The sequence below is a fragment of the Lytechinus variegatus genome, chromosome 1 (assembly GCF_018143015.1).
Source record: "Lytechinus variegatus isolate NC3 chromosome 1, Lvar_3.0, whole genome shotgun sequence".
Lineage (NCBI taxonomy): Eukaryota > Metazoa > Echinodermata > Echinoidea > Temnopleuroida > Toxopneustidae > Lytechinus > Lytechinus variegatus.
Genome location: NC_054740.1, coordinates 88,067,884 through 88,091,483, shown reverse-complemented (window position 1 = coordinate 88,091,483; position 23,600 = coordinate 88,067,884). Strand labels below are relative to the sequence as shown.

The window sequence follows — 23,600 nt, the reverse complement described above, 5'->3', positions numbered from 1 at the left end:
TCACATCCTACCGGGTACCCATTTAACACCTGGGTGGAGAGTGGCAAAGTGTGGATTAACGCCTTGCCAAAGGACGCTAGACCATGGTTGGATTCGAACACACGACCCTCTGATTACAAGGCAAGAGTCAGAACCGCTACACCACGACGCTTCCACTTGTTGACTCAATCTTAATAACCCATGGTGTGTTTCCTTCTTCTCCCCCAGAGTGCCTGTTGAGTTTACATCAATCTCTATCACCAGTTATATTTCAGTGGAGGAGATCATTGATATGTCCTTGCATAAATTTGGCCTTGAGGTATGGATTCTTGCAACATGTATATTTCACATGTATTTTTGTTGTCTATACTAATCCATTTATAATTCTTCATTTCAAACTTTGGCAATATGAATAAATGTGACTTGCCACCCCAAAACCAATAATAAGTCAACCCAAATAGTTTTTTTTAGATTTTTATTGAGCTTGAATATAGGCTCAATATTGTGATATAATAATAATAACGCAGTTCTTGTATGGCCCATATCACATTATGTCATAACGTCTCTATGCGCTTCCAAAGGACTTGGATATTATTACCCTGGCTTTATATGATTGGATATATAATATGTGAGATAATACTTGTCAAAACATAGTCAACCCACACAAGTACTTGATTGAATGTAGAAGACATTCAGCGAGGACTTCAAAGAAGGAGGAGAAAAGAAGTGTAGGGTCATTCATGCATGATGCAGTCATTCATACCTTCCTTTATCTTTTTTTTCAGGATGAAGAACCTGTTCAGTACTCTTTAGTTGAGATGATCATGGATCATGAATTACAAGAAAGAGCTATGGAAAGAGATGAATGTCCATGGACTCAACTTCTCAAAGCACGCAAGGTCAGTACAGAGTTGTGATGAATCTGCTTTAGACTATTTTCCTAACTACATAATGGGCCTTCGTTGAATCATTGCTGCACAAAATAAGTCACCATTTTTATACAGCAGTTATTATTCTTTTAAATTATTTTTGCCACTTTTTGTTTGGAGGGGGAGGGTGAGTAGGGGGTTCAGTTCTATATAAAGGTGTACAAGTCATTTTAGATGTCACAGTAGACTTCCCCTTTGCAAATTTGAATGTAACCATCTTGACATTACAAATAATTTGCTATTGTGTAATGCCCCTCTTAGTGATTTGGTATAGTTTTGTATAAAATCTAAGTTGATTTTTTTTTCTGCCAGAACTCTCTACGGAGGATGCAGAAGACTCGATACTACCTTCATAAGAAGGATAAGTGTGCATGTCATCAAGGAGCTCAAATGTTTGTTGGTAACCTACCAATCAATCTATCAGAACATAAGTATGCACACATCATCAGGCACCTGCTAGAAGAAGGTTAGTACATTATTCATCTAAGGCTTATGCACACCGAATCCCAGGGGCACACTTCCATAGACAAGTGAAAATAAACAAATTGTAGAAAGGGTATGTTTTTTAAAGAGCCACTTGTGTATAGAATCAATGTGATTTCTGTATGAAATGCACTATCGATAACGGCAGCTTCACCTGAAAAGACTGGAGCAATAGGTGGGCTGAGAATGTTATCACTTGAATTACTTTGTTAAAATTTTCATGAGCGGAATATCAGATGATATCTCACATATTCCCAATTTCTGTAGAGAACTCTTTGTAGGCAAAAGAAGTTTGCTGATTATGTCATGAATCTAAAATATAGCTTTTCCAGAACTGTCCTTATAATTCTATAAACTCTTGATACCATAATATTATAAAAACATTCCTATATGTTATGTTAGGTATTATGATTTTTCAAAGCTTTGGTCTCTTTAAGGGCTTGAGTTTTATTTTCTACAGCCCACTCTCATATCACAGTATCATCTTTCAAGGTTTTTTACTTTTATTTCAGCCAATTGCAAGGTCTTCAATGCAGTGAACAGTGTATATGAGCAATATGGTGAGTGCTGTTTATCATGAATAATGATTTGAAGAGAAAATAATGACTGAAAAGGAAAATGTGTACTATATCTTGTTGATTGCAAAAACACTTGCTGATTATTTATTTAAATTTATTCTATATTTGAAAGACTGCTAATTGACACGGTCATTTGTATGGTTTTTCCCCCAAAATAATATGTAATTGATCTTACATACCAGTCATGAAAGTTACAATTGTCTGATTTATTGATCATTTGCTTATGTGCGATTAATTTTTTTTATTACAAAGCCAGATAGATAAAAAAAATGTATTTTCTTCAGTTTAAGAATCTGCTAATCCAGTCCATCATGAGTTGGATACCATATTTGATTCTTTCTCGAAGAAAACATATATTCATGTGAATATGTTGATCTTTGCAAGATCTTTCTGATTTTTTATATAGAAATATGAACCAAAATGTAGGAATAGGTATTTTTTTCTATTTATCCCTAGGAATAGGTATTTGGCTGCACCTTTTCTTATTTTGTACACATTTACATGTTGGTATCAATAATCCTCATAGTATTTTCATGTATTTGATACCAGATAATAGGAAAATTATGATAAAATGCTTTGCTCAAGGACCATGCGGGGAATTGAACCCCAGTCTTCCATGATGAAGTCATGCACCTCCGACCACTCCGCTGTGGCACCTTACCTACTCTGCTTAAACTTCCATTTCCTCATTGTAGTATATCCTCTATTTCTGATACAGGAGCAGCAATAGTCTGTTTCAAAGACCCTGAAGTAGCGATGAAAGCCTTCTATGTTCTCAAGGATCAATCATATGATGACAGGCCACTCACAGTCCTCTTCATTCCAGAAATTCATGTAAGACTTGAGCACACAGACTATCAAGACTAGCAAACATGTTCTGCCTTGTTATATCATTGAAGATTTTTGCAATCAGTTACCTTGCTATTCATTTTGTTTTGTTATGTACCCTTTCATAACATTCATAGATGTTTGTCTCAATCCGTAGTTTTTTATAAAAACATGAAAGTGATGTAGGATTCTGACTTCATGTTCATTTGTTCAAGACAAATATAAATTGTGAAATAGTAGTGTTTTTATGAATAGGAAGAGGGGATGGAGGTGTTAATGGCTGTGAGCAGACTTGTTATGCCAGTACATTGACATTTTTTATCCAGAATGAAGTTTAATTGTAAAACGTCTGCTCTTAAGTGGTCCATGAAACCTGGAGACAAAGTTATTAACAGATATGATTACTCTGATAATTTCTTTAATTACAATTATCCCCTGTTTTGCTCTAACTTTTGTTATTGGTAATTGTTTAAAAAATGGAGGCTGGCATTTGCTCATGTATGCCCCACTGTGGAATAGCCTTCTTGAAGATTTCCATATTTATATCTTTGTTGAGTATCTCAAAACCATTTTTATTAAAGTTTTAGTTATTTATGTGCCTTGATCACTCTGTAGTGTAAATTTGGTGGTTTATTAGTCGCATTATTATCATTATTAATCGATGGACAGGCTTAGTCCTTGAAGTAAAGTAAAGTAAATTAAGTAAAGTATTATTGTTGTTTTTGTTGTCATCATTTGTTATTATGTCTAGCATGAAGATTATTTTGTATCATTATTTTTTCTCTTGTCTACAGTGTGAGGCACTGAGTGAGGATGCCATCCCATTACTGGTCTTTGTTAACGTTAAGAGTGGTGGTTGTCAAGGAGCTGAAGTGATGGACTGCTTCAAGAAGATGCTCAATCCACTCCAGGTCTTTGACCTTGACCAGGGAGGACCTCTCCCAGGGTAGGTCAAAGCAATGGGGGGAGGTGGGGGCACCCTAGGGGGCAGATCTATAATTAATGGCACAAGTTAACGGAAGACACCAAAATTTATTCCCGAAATTTTAAAGACCTATGCAGCATGTCCTCAACCCATTATGAATCAATTTCACCACACCGAATATGATTCACAATTGCCTTCTGTCAATAAAGCATTCATATGAACGTAAAGAATAAGTGCATTGTTATTTATTGTATTGTACCTAGTTTGCCCTTCTTCATTACAGTCTAGGAAGAAGAAAAAAATGTTTGTTTGATGCAGTACCATGAAGTATTGGTTGCATGAAATGTGCTGCAAGGGTATTTACCCCCATGGCAAATCTGTACTTTAAATCAAACATAAAACAATACCCCTATTCAAGAAAGAATGCAAATCCTCATATTACTATTTTGAACCTTAAACCTTTTCTCAGCCATAAATCACTTGTCTTAATTTGGTTAATCAAGACAGGAAATCTTTTTATAAAATCATTTTAATCATTTTGTATTGGGAGGAGAGTCCTGTGAGTCATGATGATTCATTCGCTTCTCACCTCGGAGGCACAAGTGATGCAAAAAAAATTAAAAAAAATAAATTTAAATGTTTCCGCCTGTACATATTTGTTTGCGATAACTTTAGAGGAAGTATTAGTAAACGAAAGTTTGTATGCTCTTTTCTGATTTAGCCTCCATGTTTACAGTCATTTGAGGGAGTATCGTATCTTAATCTGTGGTGGTGATGGTACTGTTGGTTGGGTACTTCAATGTCTAGATGATATCGGTCAAGAATCAGTCTGTAGCTCACCAGCTATCGCAATACTGCCATTAGGAACAGGTCAGTATCTGTTTACTCGTAGGGAACCCTTACCTACTAGCTAAGGTTTCTGCTAACCTCTGTAACCCTGTTTACTCAATAAGATGTTTTGTTCTATTGCACCTTTGAATATTGTTATAATATTGTAAGGTTATTTTTTAATGGTTGAATCAAAAATTGAATGAAATGTCATGAAATGTATTATTGATAATTGCTTCATGTCAACGTATTAAATGATATTCTGATAATCAAAGCCAAGTTCTGACCAAAAGGAATTTTAGACCACACTTTTATAGACTCCTTGATTTCATCTTCATGATGATTTCCCATATAATTCTTTGAGATTCACATTATACTCATGCTATCTCTTTCTTCCCAGTCCATAATAACACTTTTTGACAAACTTTCACAAATAGTGTGAAATAATTTTTCCTTGGTGAATTGTTTTTATTGATATTCAATCGAAGTGTAGTAAAAGATAATCTTGGTCTAAATTTGCTATGAGAATACGGTACCGCCCTTTAGATTACAAATATTAGATATTATGATCTTCTTTCAAAACAAATTTAATGGAATATTGAATGGAATTGTCTCTTAAATGTCATAAAAAATGAAAATATCATCAGAATTCAAACTTGTTATAATTGTCACCCTCTCCCTTTCTGGGTGAACAAGGATTTTATTATTACATGCACATACAAATCTACTTTTTTTTTCAAATCTGTAACTTTGGATGTAGATTCCAAGTTAATTTATTTTGAAATTATCTGATCATGTCTAATATAATCTTACAGTATCTATCAATTCGTCTCTGCTTTCTTTATGATTGATATAATTGTATGTTCTCTGTAAGTTTCTCTGTGCCCCTAAATGTTGGTCGTGCACTTCTTACATGTACCTGTTTCTGACATGTGTGTTTATCAAAGATGAAATGAAATGTAATTAATGAATGAAAAATGAGAACAACAATGTATGATTTCTATAACAATATAGGTAATGATCTAGCGAGAGTGCTGAAGTGGGGTGGTGGTTACCAGCAAGGAGAAGACCTGTTTGCTATGCTAAACTGTGTGTTAGAGGCTGAAGAAGTCAAACTAGACAGGTTAGAACATTTCACTTACCATAATACAATACTGGTTTTTGTAACAACAGTGACCGATAAATGGGCAAATAATTGTTAGCCATATGGTGACCTTGGTTAAACCGAATGTAATGTATGGGTTATTTCAGATCGGGGGAGGGGGGGGGTGTTTCACAGAGTTGTACGTGAAGCCCAAGCGTACATGATACACAACTTTCAATCTTATTAATCAATAGGCAGTAGTGCACATCCTCATGGCATGATCTGACCAATGTGGTGATGTCTATTATACCGCACGCAACTATACATTTAAGTGCGACTCTAAGTTATACGTAAATCTTTGTGAAACACCCCAAGGAATGACCATCCCCCCCTTCCCATTGACTTATGTTCAATGCCAATCACCTCTATTTGATACTTACACAATGTACATGTAGTATATTACTTGGGAAATAAATGAACCAAAAGCCAGGTGCTTTACATGGATTACTCAAGAAATACCAATATTGAATTAGGCTCTAGTTATTTATCAATCTCAGAGTAATAAACAGATGACAGATTTTAACAAGAAGAAATGTGACTGCAAGTTTTACAAGTAATCAAATGCTGTATTTTATTAGTGTTGGGCTTTGTTGATATAGAATAGGTACGATGAATACTTGATTTGAGAAAGTTCTTCTTTCCACACTCTTTCTTTCTTCTCCCTCTTTTATTTTCTTCTTTTACTTGACAATTCAATGTTTTTAATAAAATTTTAATGAGCCCTCATGAAATTAGGAAAATAGAAATTTGATGAATGAAATAAAATTATGTATTTCTGATGATTTTTTACCAGTTATACCATGTATATTCATTTTACATTGAGCCAAAACAAAAATTGAATTGTTGAATGTCCCTACCAGTAAAGTATTGACAAATTACCTAAAATTGCCTATTTTAGCAATTTTTCCCATGATCAATGTCTTCCTCACAATCCTCACAAGTGTTAAATGACATTAAGATGATATTAATGAGTATAGCTGGCATTGTTATACAGTGGTGCTTGAGGATCTATAACTGTTCACATCAAAGGAAAATCAGTAGTTTCCTTGAAACCCTTCTATTGTTGCTTTTGAGTGTAAATACATGTAGTTATAGCTTGTTTTGAGAATGAGTCATGTATTTTATTTCCCTTCCGCCTGCATCATTCTTCATCACATCAAATAAGAAATAATGAAGGAAAATATTTCATCACAAATTGAGAATTTTCGTCAAACTTTTCGGATATCTAGCTTGACAGGCAGAGCCCAGTCAGGCGCACCTGTGTGATGCGCACAACATGACTTTGAGTGCAGAGCACGTATGGGGGGGGCAGAAAAACAAATAATTCACTTTTTCCTGGGTGAAAAACATACTGTGGGTGTCGTGAGCAAAGAAAATGAACTGTTTTACAGGTAAACGTTTGTCCTAATAAGAATATTCGCTTTCTTATGCTGTATGTATGCTCTGAATGCAACAATCTTAAGCAAGATATGTAATGTTAACTATATACCTATTTTTATAGATGGACAGTAATCTTTGAGCCAAGTGAACAAGGTCCAGGAGGCAAATACATTGATGCAGACAACAAATCCAACTCATCCAACAGCAGCTCTAGCAATGATGAAATGCCCAATATGTTTGTCATGAATAACTACTTTAGTTTGGGCATTGATGCCGATTTGTGCCTAGGATTCCATCTGGCCAGAGAAGAAAAGCCAGAGAAGTTTAATAGCAGGTTAGTTGGTGCGATAGTAATAATGCGGTGGTGGTGGTCGTAGTGATGATTGTGCTGTATTGTATTTATATTCCATGCATAACTAACACATAAAAATACAAACAAGTTAAATCGGTTATAATTTACAGCATTAAATACACAATGTTTACATAATGAATGGCTGGATTGCCCACACAGAGTGGTAGTTATTTATCATGATGATGGTGGTGGTGATGATGTTGGTGGTGGTGATGGTGGTGGCGATGGTGATGGTGGTGGTAGTGGGGATGGTGATGGTGATGATGGTGGTGATGATAATGATGGTGGTGGCAGTAGTGATGGTGTTGGTGGTTGTGGTGGTGATGGTTGTGTTGATGATGATGGTGGTGGGGGGGGGGGGGTTAATGACGATACTAGTTTGTATGAATAGTTTTAGTAAAAATGGGAATAAGTACAGGAAATATATTTCATTTAGATGCGAAGGAAAGTGAATCATTGTCTGTTTGTATTTTTTTTAGATTGCACAACAAGAGTGTGTACTTCAGACTTGGTATGCAGAAGCTAGGTAGGAGAACCTCATGCAAAGAGCTCAATAAAGAGATCAAGATTGAGGTCGATGGTAAACCTGTTTCCTTACCGACACTAGAAGGCATACTCGTCTTGAATATATCAAGGTATATCAGTATAACACGTAAAGCACGTTATGAAGCTTATAGAATTACAAGAATTGTTTATAATCATTATCAACACCAATCTATATATTTGAGCAATGTATGTTCCAAATATCATTTATTTTTCAGTTAAGGATCTCTTAAGTAATATGGTTCCATTTCCTTTTTTTCTCTGCCATGTCGTAAGCATCTCTATATAATGGATACTGGCGTGTTAAAAATGTTCATATTTCTTTTATTATCATAAATTAAAGGATGTAAACTTAGCTATAGAATATAAATTTTTTGCTCAATTACATGAAGGTTTCATTTCAATTCATAGAAAATAACACTTGTCTGACTTGTGTAGGTCTATTGTAAGTGTGCTAGGGAATTTATTTCATAATTCATAAAGCTGAATCATTCTTATTTGTAAAACAATGTTGATTTCTGATCAATAAGCTATTTGTGATGTATTTTTTACTGAAATTAAAATGAGATGATGTCTCTTTCAGCTGGGGATCAGGTGCAGATGCCTGGGGAATAGATGGACAGGACAACTCATTTAGTAAGTGTCGCCATGACGATGGTATGCTAGAGCTGGTAGGACTAACAGGTGTGGTCCATTTGGGTCAGATCCAGAGTGGTCTTCGGTCAGGGGTTCGTCTTGCTCAAGGAGCACAGGTAATTAGAGTCAAAATCACTGTTCATAGAAATAGAAAAGAAGAGTTGGCATTTCACATGTTGTCAATGGGGGGGGGGGGGGGTAGAATCCAACCACATTGAAACATATTTTATAAGAAAAGATAATATATAGTTTAGCGGACATGTAAATTATTGATTGTAATCAAACTAAAAGTAAGGGCTTGATGTATTTTTCATAGTTGTAAAATTTGTATTTTTTTATCATTAGGAATTTAAACTTGGCTACATAGGTAATGTTAATTTTATTGTATTAAAAGGTAATTGAAAGGTAAGAGGAACTCTTCAACACAGAAAATTTGATATGAGTTAAAATCAGATCTGAAGATGAATGTTAATTTCAAGGACACAATTTTATGACAGTGTGTATGCAGATAAGGCTCGTATATTATTCACTTTATTTCCAAGTCAACTCAAACTAAGCCAATGTTTACCCCATTTGGACAAGCAGAATTGAAATATATTATCTTTATTCAAAACCAGAAGATATTGATTCTATGAGATATCTTGAATGATTTCCAATTGATTACTCAGATTCGGATCACAATGAACACTGACATGCCAGTACAGGTAGACGGAGAACCATGGATGCAGCTTGCTGGTCAAGTAGTGGTCTGTCGGTCAGCCTTACAGGTAAAATATTGTCAGCATTACACATCTGTAGATGTCTCTTCTCTCTCAAGGGAGTAGTCAGGCAGCATATGTCATGATTTACCAGCTACTTCTAAAAATTGGCTAAGTCTGATTTTTCACTTTTATGTGATTGGTGACATCACAAGGAACAACTTCCAACTTGGTGACAAATTTCTAATGGTCATCTTGACCATGTTAGGGGTCAAAATAAGGTCAATGGGGTCAATTTTTTAAATTGGCCCAATTCTCTCAAATGACACATCAAATTGTTTGTCTTGTTATACTGAACAAAAAAGTGTACACAATTATATACTCTTGACCTCCCGTTAAAAAGTTATGACCAGAAATGTCGAAGGTCAACAAACTTTCATTAAATGGCAAATTACACTGAAGGTGTTAAGAAAGCTCATTTTTTTCTGTGTTTTTATGCATGTGTATTTTTTTTTATTTTCGATTTTGATAATTCCATCGTCAGAAACCCTTATCCAGAAGATATAAAGGGTCAAGATAAGGTCAGGGAAAGGTCAAAGGTCAACAAACTTTCATTGGAAGCCAAAATACACGTCTAATAGCGGTTAGAAGTTTAGAAGTCTTATTTTTCGTGGGTTCTTTATTTTGAGTCTATATCTAAGAAGACATTTTATAAGTATAAAGGGTCAAATGTGCTTATTTAGGAAAAAATAGATAAACAGAGATAGACGTCGAATGCATTTAGTGTGGTATTGTGAGAATACCTTGAAAAGACTTGACAATCACTTATGCCCTTAAAATCCTGTCATCTTCAAGATGTGATAAGTGCAACCAGGGAGTTTTTTTATTTAGGAATTAAATTCAAGTTCAGTTCATTTTCAATTTACTCATCTTTGATATGTAAAGAAGTATTTCCTTCATTTGCTTTGTCAGAATATCTTAATTAACAGAAAATATTGTAATGTATTGGGGTACAAGTATAATACTATGTTAACAGAATAAACACATCGATTGATCAGTGCTCCCAGCTCCTAAGAAAGATGCCTAACATTTCATTTGGATTATCTTGCAAATAAAATAATGAGGTTAGGATTGAGGATGATAAGTTGGGCTCCAATTGTTCCTCAATTCTAATATATGACGGTTATATTATTTCTGACAAAGAAGCAACATCGTGTAGGCATGCTCATTGTAGTCATGGATGTCCATTATGCTGATGTGATATATTCTGACCATTACTCGATCTCTGGAGTCAAGAAGGACTACACATTTATGGTTCATGTGCTGTTCTAAGCTTATCATTGGGCCCTTTTGCATTTTGTAAAGTTAAAATTTATAAGGATTTCGTGCATACTTTTGGTCAATTATATTTATTTTTTTGTAAAAATGCAAGTCTTCACAATTTCTGGGGGCAGCCCCCCCCTTCCCGCTGCGGTATGGCCGTGGTCTACTTCAATTATATAATTATTCTTTCTAGTAAAATCCAGGTAATTCAGCAAGTAGGAAAAAACAAGAACAACAAAAGAACAAAAACAAAATCTGCATCTGGTATTAAATTTAGTTTCACGTTGTATGCTCATAAAAACACACTTGATAAAATTGTACAAGCCGTGTTAATGTCAGCACATAATCAGGAATGTGTAGTCGTTGGCTCCAGAGATCGAGTAATGGTCAGAACATATCACATCAGCATGATGGACACCAATGACTGACTACAATGAGCATGCATGAACGATGTTGTCTCTTTGTCAGAAATAGATAACAGTCACACATTAGAATTAATAGCAATTTGAGTCCAACTTATATCATCCTCATTCCTCACCTCTTATTCGTGAGTTAATCCAAATTAGATGTTAGGCATCTTTCTTAGGAGCTGGGAGCACTGATCAAGCGATGTGTCTGTTAACATACATGTAGTACACATAAATATATACCCCAATACATTACAATACTTTCTGTTGATTAAAATATTATGTACAAAGCAAACGGACTAAATGTATCTTTACATATCAAAGACTAGTAAATTGAAAATGAATCGAACTTGAATTGAATTCCAAAATCAAGAAACTCGGAAAGAGCTGGTTGCATTTATAAGTACATCATGAATATGATACGACTTTAAGGGCATTAGGGTTTGTCAAGTGGTTTCAAAGTATTGCTGCAGCCATACCACACTGAATGCATTTGACGTCTATCTCTGTTTATCTATTTTTTTCCTAAATACGCATATTTGACCCATTTATATATAAAATATCTTCTGAGATATAGACTCAAAATAAAGAACCCACGAAAATAAGATTTCTAAACTTCTAACCGCTATTAGACGTGATTTTTGGCCTCCAATGAAAGTTTGTTGACCTTTTGACCTTTCCCTGACCTTGTCTTGACCTTTATATCTTCTGGATAAGGACTTCTGACGATGGACTTATCAAAATCGAAAATAAAAAAGTACGCACATGCATAAAAACATGGAAAAATGAGCTTTCTTAACACCTTCAGTGTAATTTGCCATTTAACGAAAGTTCGTTGACCTTTGACATTTCTGGTCATAACTTTTTAACGGGAGGTCAAGAGTATACAATTGTGTACACTTTTTTGTTCAGTATAACAATACAAACAATTTGATGTGTCATTTGAGACAATTGGGGCAATTTAAAAATATTGACCCCCATTGACCTTATTTTGACCCCCAACATGGTCAAGATGACCATAAGAAATTTGTCACCAAGTTGAAAGTTGTTCCTTGTGATGTCACCAATCACATAAAAGTGAAAAATCAGACTTAGCCAATTTGTCGAAGTAAATGACATATGCTGCCTGACTAGAGTTTATTTTTTGCAAAATCAGTTATGAAAATTGGATTCTTAAAGTCATTACCTTATAGAATAGACAAAGGACATTACATGTACCTCTGTCATTTTGCAGTAAATGTATTTTACTTAAAAATGATAATTAGAAATTCCATAAAATACCATAATCAACCTTCTTGTACATCTGACCCATTTTTGTCTCATCTGCATAGCAGAGTGAGACTATAGGCGCTGCTTTTCCAACGGCAGCAGCGGCATTGTCAAGATTGAAATCTTATCCAAGGCTAAATTTTTGAAATATAATATGAAATAAATGGATCTATTGCACAAAACTTAAAATATATGGGTAATGATGTACCACTGATCATTTTAGCCGAGTTTCAGGTCTCATGGTCAAGGTCAACGTCATTTAGGGTCAATGACCTTGTATTATCCCATGAATTGTGTTTATTTTAACTAAATTATTTATCTTAAGTTATTTTTTAATACAGCTGTATTTCATCACATTATCATGAACTGCTCAAACCATGCTAAATCGAGAGCATTATAACTTTTCATATGAATAACAAACATAAACCAGTCATTTCAGAAAGGTCACATATAGGGGTCAGATATACATATCTTATCGACTTGCCTTCTTGCAATTATAACATAGACAATTGACATTATCTCTTAGCAGTGGGAGAGTTATAGTAATTACTTACTACAACTTATTTTCCTTGGGAATAGATTAACTAAAAAAAAAGATAAGATAGAATTTGATGTGCTGCAACTGACATGTACCGTAAGTAACGGTGTATTAACCGCACCTTTTTCTCGGCGGGATAGAAGCAAAAGTCGGGGGTGCGGTTTATACACGGTGACGGGTCTGAGCCAGCCCACTGTAACCCCTCCCGTACATGTACGATGTCTGCCAGTTCACAACACATCGAGTGGCCGGGCGTAGCCGCCCAGGCAATGTCGTTTAGAGGGGTATGAGCCGCGGGTAATCAGAAGCGATTGTTACAATATTAATTAAATGTTGTCCATAACAAACGCACCCACCTTCATGACACTAATTCTGACTTTATTCTCGATTCAAAGTAGTGATGTTTCCTGGCTAATTTAAAAGAGACGCCAAGTATACTCGGTAATATTTTGTCACCGCTGAGCGAGAGTTGAGTGAGCTTAGAGATTGCGTTGTAATGTGGTTACAGTGCGACTTAAGCTGGCGCTATTCAAAGTCCCGTTTCGCGCCAGCTTGTTTTTTTTCCATCCTGTTTGCTTTTCATAAGATACCATGTAAACCACGCACACGAGAGAGACGGCATGAAGCCGTAAAAAACAACTGGAAAAAATGTCAATTTCTTTGTTTCTTGAACCTTCCTGTGATCCTGTATCCAAAATTCATGCTAAGACATCAAATTTCTGAAAGTAATTGTGAGATTGTGATGCAAGAAATGTGAATGTTTCTTCCTCCTACGCTGGGAAAGACACAGATCATAATTTGATAAGATGTACTGGCATGACTGGTACTGTATCGTAGTTTGCAATGTAATGGCAGTGCTGTGTGTGTACACTGTGACTGTGAGGTGAGTGAGTGTGTAAGTTGCCAATATTGTCGGGACCGTTCTTTCTTTCTAACATTTGTAGATGAATTGATCAAGAACAGCATATTTCCGCATACCGGTAATCTCTTTGGATACTTTGAAATCTTAAAAACCTAAATTTTGTTTCTTTGTACCTCAAATATGCATGTAAATGTGAGGAGAATTTTTTTTTTTTTTTTTAGTCCAAAGTTGGGGGTGCGGTTAATACACCGTTGCTTACGGTATTTTGTTACATCAATATACATTTATCTAGCTCCTGCGGGATCCAAAGACAAGTAATTGTAGAGTTCATTCTATGCCTACTTTTACTTCTCAACTAACAAAATGTTTTTTTTTCCCTCAAAATCAGTGTGTGTATACAAAGTGTATGGTTGCTTCATTTCACTTGTACGTTTTTCACCCATATTTATGAATGCTTCCTTCACTTTACTTTTTCAGGCCACCATGCTAAAGAAATCAAAATCAAAGATCAAACGTCGGAACACTGAGCCGGCACTCCCAAACAGTCAGGAAGGTGGCGCTGCTGGCCAGAAACGAGATCAGCAAGGTCGTCTGACAGCAATGAAGAGTGATGAGACGACGAACCAAGTTTGAGCAGCTTGATATTTTAGATCCCTTTTATTTTATTCCCTTTTCCTTAGATTATGGTAGAATCCATTCCTCGCTATGATATGCTCGCATCATTGTTGAAAGTAGTGTTATTACCAACAGAAAGAATTCCAAGATGGTTGGATTAAGTCTGAATTATATTGGGAGACTAGATGGGTTTGGCATACCGGTAGATGGTGAGGAGTTGTGTCGCATCGGACATCTTTCTTTCCTTTTAGTCATAATAAGATGTTTATTTCTCCTGTTAGACAAAAGTACTGTAAGATTAAGTATAAATCATTATGCCTATGTAGACAGTAGTAAGTTTTTTAATGAAGCCTTTATGTGAGCTCTTGATGGGCCATGATGATGTCACAATTATTCTCAAATTATTGAATGGTGGATACGATGGAGACACAAAGATGCAATCTTCTTACATCATTTGGAGATGGAGTGAATAGATTTGATGAGGCTTGAATGAAGAAGTTTGAATGAATGCCAAGGAAGCTAACTGAGATATTCTGCCACCAAGAAATTGGTATAATTGCGGTTTTGTAGACTGCTATGAGTTTGTGAGTATGATAATCAAAGTTTCCTGTGGTTCTAATCAGAGAACAGAGAAAGACTGTCTTTCACATTTGACATTATGGTTACGAAGGAGATTCTTTGTTTTCTCCACATTGAATGATTGACCTTGGTGACACCTATCTCATTGTCTAGACTGTGTCTTTCTTTCATGAAGCTGTTTTCAAAGCCAATGACTCGAGTGTGATTTAGGTATGACCTAAAGAGATATCAGACCATGATGGGATATTGAACACTGTCCCTATACAACCTACGATGTAGAATCGAGTATAAGGTATGAAAAAGGTTCCTCCATTCATAATATCCTCACTTTGATTGATATGAACAATGTAGACATAGCTCTCCCTATGGTAGAATTGCTTAGAGTCACAAGCTGATCTTCTGGGTTCATTTGTCTCGGATATTTGCACCAAAATAATGCGTAGCTCTAAGTCATTATTGCTTTTCTATAAATTTACGATTCTTATAAGTGACAAGAGTGAGAGAAGAAGTATGACTTGTGTATAAAAGAGAATTAAATGAGATGTGTGAGCTTTTATTCTAATGCGATGACAAATAATTGATACATTTTTCATATATATGCCACTGTTGTGCAGTGTGCAAATGAAATGACTTACAAACAATACTGCAACTTGTATATTTTTAAGAATTTGAGAATGATAATGAGTAATTCATGCAGAAAGGATATTCTGTTTGGAGTAGCAGTGTAATTCTCTCATCATTACTGTGTATTGACTCGTTTCTTTCTCTATTAACATATGCCTATTTTGTGTTGTATATATCCCTATGGGGATAGCTTAACAAAACATGTGATCGAGTTCTGGCAAATGATGAGAATATTTGACAGTTTTTATATGACTATGATGATGTGCAATACTAGTGTGATGTGTGTATCTTAGAATGCTCTGCACAGCACAATATATATGTCCTGCCCAACTCAAAATGAAAAGATAAGGAAATGATGCAAGTTTTAATTAGAGAAGAGAACCAACTCTTAATTGTTAAGTGATTTAAAAGAGTTTATTTACAACTTCTTAATGAGCTGAGTTATGGATTATATTAAGATGAGACATCATTCAATAGCATTTACACATCTGAGAGTATATCAGACTGAGGGATGATAAAAAAAGGTTATACTGGTTGGAACTTGGATCATTTCCTAGAAATCTTTCATTTCTATACTTGACTTTATGATCAAACCAATGTAATAGAAACAATCATTTAAAGATTGTCACTGAGAGAGAAATGAAGACATTTTGTGTGTGCTTACTGTCAGTTTGAATACAAAATTGACAAAAAAATATATTACCATTTCTTTCTGTACAATGTCACTGTCTTACATATTTATGTATTCATGTTTAACACACTGATGCAATTACACGAAAATTTGTATAGATTAGATGCCAGAGATTTTGTAATATTCATATAACTCCTGTAAAATAAAAATAATTTGAGCGCAATCTCATTATGCTAAAGTGTTTGGTCGATAAAAGAACATGTCAGAACAGCTATTATTTTTGCCTTGCAAATCATTCTTTGTTATTTTAAAGGAGTAAGAGCAAGGCAGTTTGTGTTTATCGTGTGTTCTCTTTGTCTGAGTTAGTTCAATATTGGAGAGAAACAGCTTATATTTTGTTCTTGAAATTCAAACGAATGTCATAAACACTGTGTGGCTGCAAATTGTATATAATTGAATGCAAATTGCATTTCTATTTAAAAAACAGGGTCTTTACATTAAAAAAGAGAGATACTAGCTGAATATTATTGAGTGAATAAAAGATGTGCAGAATAACATGGAAAGGAATTCTCGAGTTACTTTACTAGCTGATCAACATTATATAGATACTAGCACTATGTCACTTTGTGATTCAAGATTTTGAAGATTCATATATCCTTGGTGAAGGAATATATAATGAATTATTTGTTTGTAAATATCCAAATTGCAATGTTTACTTGAACTTAAAGAGTATAGGACGCTGACTAGCCTGTTGTCTAAAAATCTCACCAAAACTCAATATTCTTGTTTCCAGATCTACCACAGTGTTGATTTGAATATAGCTGCCTTCTCTTATCTCACACAATCTAGTATAAGGAATTTCTGTTTGGGGGTTTCTTTATTTGGATTGGGATGATAAAAAAAAGATGTTTGTCTTTTGATTTTTGGTAAGTGATAATAACCAGCAAGAAACCACTCAATATTATTCAATCCATTACCAATCATTGATCTCTTGAGTAACTGCAATGAATTAAAACAGATATCTGCAATTAATATTTAAAAAAAAATTTAAATGACAAAAAAAAATTGGCTTTACAGTTTTCCCTGTCAAACTATTCTCCTTGATAACAGGTCTAGACACGTCATAGACTTTTTGAAGAATCTTTTTATGAACTGGAGCAACTACTGTTGTCTCTTGACAAGACAAAAGAACAAGAAAACTAAAGAAACAAGACAGGACAAGTGTATGATATTTGGACTCACACATGATTATTGATCAGACCTTTACGTTCTTGACCACTGTGTACTGCCAGTGACTAAAATTGTATTTTATGGAAATTTATTTAAAAATTGCACGTCTTTGAAGAAGCGTGCAGTACTAGTAGCAATGGCTGAGAACTATTCTTAAGAAAAACTTAATATTAAGCTAGTAAATGTATTTATCTCTTGCTTTCAATAAGGGGCATTTCTTTTTTCATATCTGCTATTCTCAGATATCAAGTGATCTATTGCTTTATATTTTTTTTCTAGTTTAGAATTAACTGCAGATGGAGGTTTCCTAATTGTGTATGATAGTTCCCTCATATTAATCATTTTGAAATAAACCTATTTCATTAACATATCGTGAGTTTGGTCATGCATTCTTTTTCCAACTTTTAACTATCGTTTGTGATGCAGCTTTAAAATTCTTACATATTTTGATTTCTATTCAGATTCATCATGTATTTGTTTTTTTAATTCTGTGTTTTTTTTATTGGTTTTTTTTGTTGCTGAAAAAGTTATATTATTATGACAACATGAGGTCTTAAAACAAATTTGTTTCAATCAGAAATACAACAAATAATCCTACATTTGTGATTAAAATTTGGCATATATTCACATTCACGTTTCTGGCCCTAGCAAATTAAGTCTCAATAGATATGGGAGAGTAAAAGAAATTATTGCAAAAATATATCTAGGGGCTGAATTTTGCCCCATCCCCTCCAAATTTATTCTTTTTTTTAAACTGATCATAATAGTAATGTATGAAACCTCTGCCTGCAGTTTGAGTCATGTACAATGTATGACTTTGACACTTTTCTCATTCATCTAGTAGCCTCACTCCACCCTTCAGGAATTTAATCTTAACTAAATCAATTTACTGGATTGAGATTTTTCATATAAAAAAGATTAATTCCGTTATATCAGCATTGATTAGCTCTCCCAAATTTCAGAAGATATTTTACAATTCAAAAGGTTTTCTATGCATATATGATTTAAAAAAGATATGAATACGTGGAGGGCTGGAGGTAGGCTAATATATTGAATACAGAAAGTGGCAATGATTATATAAGGCATGTAGAATGTTTAGACTTGTGTTAGTTTGCTGTAGTAACATATATATGACTTTCAGAAGAATCTCTGCACAATTCAATGATAAAATGTCCTTCATCTCTTGTTGATGAAGAAATTGCAGCACTTCTACGATGTACATCATTGTATTTGGTACATTCTGGTAGAACCTAGTGTAAGGAACACGTATTGTGTATTTTTTTTAATCCTATATAAATATATGAAAAAATATATATATATATATACTTATATATATATATATATAAAAGTCACATTCTTATATATACATGTATTAATCTTACTGTTAACATTGAGCTGAAAGTAGTACATATCTACCTTTAGGCCAGAAATTGAAATGAAGCTTTGTATATAATCTATTTTCTACAGTCATTTGAAGTTAGCTTGGAATAGTGTGTGCTCACTTTTTCTTCTCAACAATATTTTTTTGTTTCTGTTATTTATTGATCTCAATTCTAAAATATTGGTATTGGTGTAATTATCTTTTTAGTTTATATTGTTTTATCAAGATTGCATCTTTATTTATGTTAACTTTGTTTATTTCTTCTAACCATGTGAAAGTATGCTTTAATTGATTATTGTAAGTAGGAATACTTCTTTACAAGTCCCTTTTCACATTGCATCATTTAGATGTGATGTATCATGTCATTGAGCTTATCGGATAGTGCAGTAAGAATGGATGTTATCATATGTATAATTTTCAGAATTGTAAGAGTATCTACTTTTGACCTCTGACCTCTTGTTTTGATGAACAAAACTTTCTTTGATTTTGTTGCTGCCTATATTTAGAGTAGGACAAGCAGACTATGAAGCAGATATTGTTTCTTTGTTGAAGATATCGTAAATTGATTGATGCTTAAGGATAAATTTTGTCGATTGGACACAAGAACAAGAGATGCTTGATGCTTAATATATAAATATATACATATATATATATCATACAATATAGAATCCATGGGCTGGTCCCGCTAATTTGTTTGTTGTAAGACTTTGTCACCATTGAGTAAGGGAACAAATAAGAACCCTCATGGTGCAAATATTGTTTTCTTGAGAAAAAAAGGAAAAAGTTTGTGATTTATATATATATACCAGTATTATCTTCAATTTTTTTCAAGCTTGCAATGTAGTGAGCCGCATGGTCAGAACAGCTCAAATTTTTCCCCAACACTTGTTGTAATTACTCTTGCAAGCTTAGATTCCATTCCTCACTGAAGCAAGAGCCGAGTCTTATCACAGAAAAAAAATTGGTGTTTAACACTTCCTTTTTCCAGGCAAATATTGGACTTGTCACGGACACATGTAGTATACATACTCATTCATTCATTAGATATGTGATTAGTGTGATATTTAGAATCAAGTACCTTTCATCTAGATTGGCACAGACACTGCTAAACACAATACGCTGCCATTTGTAACTTATTCAAACCTTTTTAAAACTGCTGCTCATTGGGAAAAGTAACAAGCTAAATGAAAGTAGAACTGCACCATAATAGTTGTAAACAAAAATGTCCTAAATAATGATGTCGAGATGTGATCTAAGAATAAAGATATGATATTGTTCATTATTTCAAGCTTATTTAAAAGAATCTCCTCCTTTCATGTCCATAATAAAGGAGAAAGGCCTGGTTAAATGTTAAGAAGAACATTAGGGTCTATTTTTTATCATTTCAAGAATTAGTTTTAGATACTTGTATGTAGAAGGAATTTGACCATTTTGTATGACACCTATGTTTTCCCTAATACAATTTATACAAAAAATTATGTAATCTGTTGATTAAAGTCATTCAGCTGATTTTACAGAGTTTTGAAAAACGGCAAGAATAATTCTCAAAGTTGTAGTTTCATTTGTAGAAACTGAAATCGAAATAACAGCTACAATTGCAAAGTGACTTTAAAATTATTACATAGAGCTTTTTTAAAAATGGCAAGGATAATTCTCAAAGTCTACAATTGCAAAGTGATTTCAAAATAATTACATCTAGCTCACTACTGATCAAAGAAATTTTATCCATATGATGCAGATTTCATGATATTGAAGGTTTGATAAAATTCATATTCAATTATCTTCGTTGAAACATTAATTTTGTGGTAATTTTTCTCTGTATAAATGATGACTTAGCGTCGATGCTATCATTTCCCCCAGAAGAATAATGTCAAATATTTAGTAATTCAGTTCTGGTTTCATTATATTCTATTTTTAATGCAATAAGTAATGTGGAAGAAAATTACACAGGAACATGCTATTATTGATTATGGGGTTTTATTTAATGATTAAGTATAACAAATTCTGGTAAATGCTTAAATATAAAAATAAAATGACCCAAGGATGTTCATTATATTTCATTGAAATAATGAACCCTTAATTTGCCGTTATCTCTATTTTACTCTTATAGTACGATCACATTTATCACAAATTTAATTTTAATTTGAGGCACTTTCATTTTTGTTTACATGTTGATATAGTTTAGTACATGGAAAGAAAGTAAATTAACTATTCTAAATAACTTAAAAACTATTTAACATGTGTGTGTATGAGTGTGTGTTCATTATAGTAATTATCCCAATCCGTTTTGTACTGATAACTATTGTGGGGGATTTTGTTACACAAGGCCTATCCAACTGCTTAGAGGCAATTTGTAATTCAATGGTATGTTAAAAATATCTTTATTATGAATATCATTATACAGAAAAATCCCTCATGAATGATTAAATCTACTATTCTTTATTATTTATTTCTTTTGTTTGCCAAATCTACTGTAGAAAAACATTTTTCAATCAAGTTCAGTTACAGCTAGCCCTTAAAATAAAGACAATATCCATTTATTTAATCAGCAGTTGAGTTAGAGTTAATGGCATTTTCCCATTATCCCCATATAATTAATTAAATTTTTCAATATTATATCAAAGTTGGTTAGTCCAGTCCTACATTATCTTTTCATTTACATGGCTCTGCAGTTAGTAGAAAGTGGTTCTTAAATATTTTCAAAGAAAAGTATTGATTATCAGTCAATATGCAAAATAGTTTCCACATAAACTCTTGACAGAGTTCTTAATAACTATGTGTGAATTTGCAAGGCCTTTTATTGGTTCTTAGTTTTGTCATTGATTTGACAATATCCTTCTTAATTAAAGCAGTTTTATTTTAAATATCAATTTACAGATCCTTGCATTTAAATATATATTGTAATTCAACATCAGTGAACCATCTGATGAATTCTTTGTTTGAATTATCATATATCCCCTTTACGATGTAATGTTTAAATTTGGGTAGTTATTAAGTTAATTTATTGTTTATGTCATGTCTTTTGTTTTTGTAAGTAGATTGTACCCACACACATGAAGTATCTTTTTTTAGCCCCCTCGGTGTATAACTTGTATATAATTATTGTAGAGAAGGAGTAGGATGATCATATATATAATTATGATCTTACTCTCTTTCCTGCACTCACTCTCACCAGTGCAAGGCAAGCTGACTGCTATAAAGTATACCACACATGTTTAATGACATAACAGATTAAAAAAAATATGTAAAAGCATTTTTCTCTCTGTGTGTCTCCTGTTTCTTCTGTTTCTTTCAAACATGAAATAAAAACTGAATTGCTAACAATAGAAATATGAATGTGTTAATATACTTGTGATTTCTGAATAATTGCAACTTTGCAAGCTGTCTTTGTGATGATGATTATTGTGATGTGTGTGTATGAAAATTTCCATTATTTTAAAGGGTTGAAATGACATTAATAAAAATCCTGCAAGCTGATCATTTGAAAATGATCTATTGACTTTGGTTGTAGACATTTTTCTCTCAGTAAACTGAAATTATGGGGTCATTAAACATAAAAATGCAATGAGACTTCGCCAGAGTGATCAAACGACATAAGATTGTAAGAAATAAGCTAGATTTGAAATGGTTATGATGAATTGCAATGATTATTAAAAAAATCAAAGTAAGAAATATAATAAATGGAGTGACATTAAAAGAAAAATCACAATATTGCATAAAGTCATAAAACAGATATACAAATATATCTCACACAAAATTCTCTGCCACATAAATTATTCTCTAATTCACTACTCTCCAAATTCTCTTTGGCACCATGCAATTCTCCCTGACACACACAGTTCTGACACACACAGTTCTTACACACACAATGATCCTTTCACACACACACACAAGTCTCTCCCACCCTATGCTCTCTTGCACATCTCTTTCAAACACAGTTCTCTCCAACATAGTCACTCTCCCTCTCACACACTATTCTCTCACATTCTCTCTCATACATCATTCTCACACTATTCTCCTATATACACACTGCCCTCTGCCACTTCTCCCTCATACACTATCTATCCTCTCAGACTTCTCTATCACACTCCTCGATCTTGAGTACATACCGTTTTATCTCTCTAACACTTCTCTCTTATACACACTATTCTCTCACACACATTACTCTCTCTCACACACATACTCTGACACACTTCTCCTTGACACACCATTCTCTCTCACACGCATTGGCGGCGGAAGCCAAAAATTTTAGGAGGGGACAAGCAAAAAAAATTTGACAAGCCAAAAAAAAAAAAAAAGTTCTCAACCAAAAATTTTTAGGGGGGACGTAGGAAAATAAATTGACAAGCAAAAAAAAAAAAAAAAAAAATTTAGGGGGGGACACGTCCCCCCCGCTTCCGCCGCCTATGCTCACACGTACACTTCTTTCTAACACATTCATTCTCACACTCGATCCTCTCAAGGCTCCCTCACACACACTATATTCTCTCTGACACACAACCCAAGACTCACACTAATTCCCCTCACACACTATTCTCTTTTGCACCCCTCTCTCACACTTTCATTTCAATTTCATTTTATTGTCCACACGTATGGAAATTCGTTTTGCTCACATATTATAAACATTGGACATCACATGGGATCACATGAAGTTTATAAGAATTTATAAATTCTCCAGGATAATGTTAATGTTTTTCCAACATAGTAAAGAAGATTGCCTGATCCGGTGCCCGATAGAAATCAGAAAAGAAAATTAAAGGTGAACATGATGGTGAAGAAAAGGTACTATGCATCTGATCACCATGCTCCTCTCACAAAGTGTACTCATCTCCCACACA

General features: G+C 33.9%; 1 protein-coding gene across 5 annotated transcripts in view; it reads left to right on the top strand.

Annotated features, from left to right (window-relative positions):
• LOC121427055 (diacylglycerol kinase theta-like) overlaps positions 1-22,015 on the top strand; it is a 74,275-nt gene extending 52,260 nt beyond the window's left edge. For all 5 annotated transcript variants that reach the window (XM_041623390.1, XM_041623392.1, XM_041623393.1 and 2 more), the window contains 13 exons: positions 208-298; positions 765-878; positions 1,221-1,374; positions 1,904-1,951; positions 2,688-2,803; positions 3,592-3,743; positions 4,444-4,592; positions 5,565-5,673; positions 7,196-7,408; positions 7,906-8,061; positions 8,553-8,721; positions 9,274-9,372; positions 14,180-22,015. In XM_041623390.1, coding sequence (XP_041479324.1) covers positions 208-298; positions 765-878; positions 1,221-1,374; positions 1,904-1,951; positions 2,688-2,803; positions 3,592-3,743; positions 4,444-4,592; positions 5,565-5,673; positions 7,196-7,408; positions 7,906-8,061; positions 8,553-8,721; positions 9,274-9,372; positions 14,180-14,335 — 1,726 coding nt within the window. In that variant the 3' untranslated portion in view covers positions 14,336-22,015. The remainder of the gene's footprint in view (positions 1-207; positions 299-764; positions 879-1,220; positions 1,375-1,903; positions 1,952-2,687; positions 2,804-3,591; positions 3,744-4,443; positions 4,593-5,564; positions 5,674-7,195; positions 7,409-7,905; positions 8,062-8,552; positions 8,722-9,273; positions 9,373-14,179) is intronic.
• The last annotated feature ends 1,585 nt before the right edge of the window (positions 22,016-23,600 follow it).